Consider the following 4,949-nt stretch of genomic DNA (forward strand, 5'->3'; position numbering starts at 1 on the left):
AGCTTATTTCTGGCACAGCCAGTGAATGTGGTGGATCTTGCTAGAAAAAGGACCAGTTGGCCCCTTTTCTGCAGTGTTTGGCTGGCTTGTGTGTCCCAGCTGGAAGCATCCCTTTGAAGAACACCAGCCATGCTACACTGTGGTGATGGCCAGGTTTTACTTCTTTCTGCAAAGGTGGTTGTTTAATTGGCAGATACCAATTAATTGGCAGGTACCTTGGGTGAGAAACAGGGAAATAATCTATTCTGGAAGTCCTCAGGCTGTTTCACAGCTGTCAGGGTGAGATCTCCAACTTGTCCTTGTTGTTTTTGCAGTGAGGCAAATCAAGCTGGTGAAAGGTCTTCAGCCCCTCCAAGTCCCTGAGAAAGGGACTGTCACCTTTGAGGTGGAGGTGTCACATGAGGAGGTGGAAGGGACCTGGCAGAAGGACGGCGTTCGGCTGAAGCCTTCCCCAAACATCAGCATGGGTGTCCAGGGGAAGAAACATTCCCTGACTCTTTCTTCGGTGACTCTTGAGGACGCAGGACTCATCTCCTTCAAAGCAGAGGGTGTTCATTCATCAGGGAAGCTCACGGTGACAGGTAACAGACCCCAAAGGCTCTGACTCTAGTTGGGATGGGACATGGTTGTCTTCTCCTGGCCCTGAAGGGAAACTTTCAAGAGAGGAGACAGCTCTCCTTGTAACTGCAAAGGATGTGAAACACTGGACCATCATCAATAACATGTCCTTCTCATGTCAACAGGATTATTGTAACATCATTGCCCACAGAACATGAGAATGTTTTCAAAACAATATGATTGTGTTGTGACAAGTTTTACCAAGCGTGGAAACCAGGCTCTTCCTAAACATCATTGCTTGTACCAGATGGTCCTATATTCCCACTGATGGGCTTTCTAATTTATTTATTTTTTTTGCAGAATTGCCTGTGAAAATCAGCAAACCCTTGGTAAATGCCAGTGTAGCTCAGAAGGACAAGGTCACGTTTGAGTGTGAACTCTCCAGGCCCAACGTGGACGTTAAGTGGTTCAAGGTACAGCACTTAATGAATAGTGATATTTTAATTTCTCACTTCTCTGAAAGGGAATGAGAGCCTTTATTTTCACTTCCAGGACATGTGAGACTGAGCTTGTGCTGGACAGCTCTCACCATTGCTCTCTTGTCCTTGTGTTCATGTATTTGCCCAGTTAATCACCCTCTGTTGTTTATTTACTGGCTGTGTTGATTGAAAGTTAAACTTTTCTATTCTTGCCCAGAATGTGAGCTCTGCTGTGGATAGCAAAGCAGTGTTGTGCTTTACTTCATGCCTAGCAGTTCTCACACAGGATTTATAGCCTTGCTGGGAACTGTGATAGAATCATAGAATCATTTTAGTTTGAAAAGACCTTTAAGATCATCAAATCCAACCATTAAACTAACCCTGCTAAGTCCACCACTAAAGCATGGCCCTAAGCACCACATCAACGTGGCTCTTCAACATGTCCAGTGATGGTGACTCCACCACTGCTCTGGGCAGCCTGTGCCAGATCCTGACAACTCCTTCTGTGAAGAAATTGTTCCTAATATCCAATCTAAACCTCCCTTGGTGCAACTTGAGGCCATTTCCTCTCATCCTTTCACTTGTTACTTGTGAGAAAAGACTGGCACTTGCCTCTCTACCTCCTTTCAGGGAGTCGTAGAGAGCAATAAGGTTTCTCCTGATTCTCCTTTTCTCCAGACTAAATATCCTCAGCTTGTCCTCATAAGACTTACCCTCAAGACCTTTCACCAGCTTTGTTGCCCTTGTACCTGCTCCACCACCTCAATGTCCTTCTTATACTGTGGTGCCCAAAACTGCACACAGAAGTCAAGGTGCAGCCTTCAGGTGAAGCTTCAATTCCCTTTGTACCCAGCAGTAATTCTGGGGACCAGCTCAAGCATTTTATGTTCCTTCCTTGGGGCTCAGCTGGTGCTTCCCTTAAATTGGGATGGTGGCATTTCTTCAAGGTAATGCCTGAAGGGGCTTATTTCCAAGCCTATAGGGCACCTGAAGCCTTTAAAGAGGTGTCTAAGGAAAACTTTGCACTGTGCTTAAATTTCAGCCTATGCTCCAGTAAGTGCAGTTCCAGTAAGTCCAGTGAGACAGATGAATGTAGCATAAGTCTGGTTGTTTGTCTTGGTCCCTGCAGACACAGAGGAGTTGGTGGTGATCTAGTTTGGCCTTTTCTCTTCTAGGATGGGAAGGAGCTCCAACAAAGTAAAAACATGGGGATTATTTCCCAAGGAAATAAGAGAAGCCTCATTATTCACAAGTGTGAATATGAAGACCAGGGAACCTATACATGTGAAGCAGCTGAAGACAAGACATCAGCTACCCTAAAAGTTCATGGTATGTTTGACTAACGTAGGAAATTAACTTAACTGCAGTATTTTTGACTACACAGCAAGAAATATTTCCTGGGCAGTTTGTGTGTTTTGCGATGTTTTATTCTGGATAACTTCCCCCTGGTGAGAAAGTGCTGGCTGAGCTCTCCTGTGAGGAGTATTTTTGGAAGAGGAGTCTACTTCTTTTTCTGACTTCTGGTCTCTGGAATGTAAATAGTGTTGCTAGATTCACAAGTTAGCAGATGGTGGACAGCATAGCACAAAGCAGAGAGTAAATGGCTGGTGCTGACATGGTTTTGGTTTAGCTTCTGCCATGGTCACCAGGGGACTTTGTCTGAGTAGGGACTGCTCAAACTTGAGGTATGATTTCAAGAAGTGCCTGCTTTTTGTGTTGTAAATCTTTCTCACTGCACCTTTCATTTATGCTCAAGACAGTTTTTCCCTCCACTGTGCAGCTGGTCAAGCACCAGATGTGTTTTGTCACCAGACTCTGAAACACCAGAGAGAAGTTAGTGCTAGAGGCCAGTTACTGAACAGACAAGTCTGCTGTGCTCTGGAAGATGTTATTTTCCAGAGGGACATCTGAAAAGACAGATCAGCTCTTTCTTATTGCTTACTAGGTGCTGTCCTCATGTGGCCACTTGGGTTCAGCAATATCTTCATTAACATCTGTCCTGTTCCTTTGTTCTGTTGAACTTCCCTTTTTCTCCCTGCCTTAGTGACTGGGATGGGCTGCTATTTGAATGCTGGCTGCTTTCTGTTTGAACTCTTCTCCTGAGGCCCATCCAAGGTGTATCAAGGCCTTCCCTTTCATAAGGAAAGTTCTGACATGAATTAGGGCAAAGCTGCAGAGTTAAAGAGGATTCTACTGAGTTCAGGGGGCTGTGAAGAAAAGGTGTCTCCTGGTCAAAACTCGTGGCTGTAGTTCTTGTGGCAGATACAGTCCAGACACACAGGCAAGGGAGTAAGTGGAGAACATGCAGGGAAGCATGTGAATGAGACAGGTCTCTAGTGACACAGGAGATTGTAGGCTTGTGTTTAGTTTTCCTTGGCAGATTTTCTTTCATTACTATGTTTAATTTCATTTAAAACCTGTGTAAAGTTCCCACAACCATAAAAATCATCTTGCAACGAGGTCCACTGTAGCTGGTAGCTCTACCTGTAAATTCAACCATAAAATAAATGTGTTGAAGAGAGAAACTACCCAGGAAGGGAGGCTGGTGTAGAATGAAACACAATCCCATTCTTTTCCATGCAATTATGCAGAAGGTGAACACATAACACACAGTTATGGAGAAACCCCAAGTAAACATTTGTCTCTATGATTTCACAGCCCGAGATATCAAGATTGTTAAACCCCTGGAAGATGTGGAAGTGAATGAACATGAGAGTGCATCTTTCGTCTGTGAGATTTCACATGATGAGGTCCAAACCCAATGGTACAAAAATGACAATAAGCTGAAGGCTGCTGACAACATCAGAATGCGTCGAGATGGTAGGATGAAAAAGGGGGATCTCCTGCTGGAATGGGCATGGGTTGGGATAGGTGCTGGTATTGGAGACTAGAAAGAAAGTTCTGACCCTCAAAATTAAGGTGGGGTAACAGAGAATTCCCCATTATTTTGGGCACTGCAGCTGGGCTGGGGCAGTGACATGGCAGGGACTTGATAAGGCAAATTTGGTGTTGTCCCACCATCCCATGCTGCCAGCAGCGGGTAAGAACTTGTATCATCTGAGAGTGAGTGGGATCCTTGTGTTTCAAGTACTTTTTAGACAGTGGGGACCACATTCAGTCAGGCCTTGGAGGTTATCCTTTGATCCAGGGACACAGACATAGAGGAATGGTTGTGAGAGCTGGTGGTGATGCACTGAAACCAGCTGAGTGTTGCTTAACCTGGCAGTGTCCCCTGGAGGGTGAAGCTGTTTGCTCAGGGCAAGCTGTGTCTCCTTGTCTGTTTGTTCTCAGGAAAGACCTATTCACTGACTTACACACGTGTCCAAGTCGAAGATGCAGCAGAGATCAAATTTGTAGCAGAAAAGGCAGAATCTCGTGCCCATCTCACTGTAAAAGGTAATTCTGCTCTTCACGCCAATACTGCTCAAGCTCTCTCATGCTACAAGCCAACCAACTTCCCTCACTTCTAATGTGAAAAAGGTTAAACAGCAACTAAAGCTTTCAGGGAAAGATAAAATCTTCAACTTACCTTACAGCATGTGAAAATATCAGCCTGGGATTAACTTTGGCTAAATGACATGGTTTGTTTTCTCTGGAGGTGGGTTTTGTACATTAAGACATTGAAATTCATGTTTGAATTGGAGAGTCAAAGAGCTGTAGCTTGACTTTCTCCTGCATTTTCTGTTTCTGGAGTATGTATAAAAAGAATAGAGCATTCTGGGGGGTTTAACTTTAACAGTGTGATAGAGAGAAGGCAGACATTGGAACTAACACAGTGCTGAGGAGCTCAGGACCTCTGAGATCAGTGCCTGGCTTTGCCATGGCACCGCTGCTAGTGTAGGGTAAATTACTCAGTATCTCTTCAGTTCAGCCATACAAATGGTAAATTAGTTTTCCTTTCATTAGCTCTTT

At 44.6% G+C, this 4,949-nt stretch overlaps 1 protein-coding gene across 1 annotated transcript in view; it reads left to right on the plus strand.

Annotated features, from left to right (window-relative positions):
* Positions 1-4,949, plus strand: part of OBSCN (obscurin, cytoskeletal calmodulin and titin-interacting RhoGEF) — a 183,002-nt gene that overhangs the window by 46,781 nt on the left and 131,272 nt on the right. Inside the window, exons 21-25 of the mRNA XM_009994678.1 lie at positions 315-581; positions 919-1,031; positions 2,213-2,366; positions 3,696-3,857; positions 4,329-4,433. Coding sequence (XP_009992980.1) covers positions 315-581; positions 919-1,031; positions 2,213-2,366; positions 3,696-3,857; positions 4,329-4,433 — 801 coding nt within the window. The remainder of the gene's footprint in view (positions 1-314; positions 582-918; positions 1,032-2,212; positions 2,367-3,695; positions 3,858-4,328; positions 4,434-4,949) is intronic.

Source organism: Chaetura pelagica, unplaced genomic scaffold (assembly GCF_000747805.2).
Source record: "Chaetura pelagica isolate M959 unplaced genomic scaffold, ChaPel_1.0 scaffold130, whole genome shotgun sequence".
Lineage (NCBI taxonomy): Eukaryota > Metazoa > Chordata > Aves > Apodiformes > Apodidae > Chaetura > Chaetura pelagica.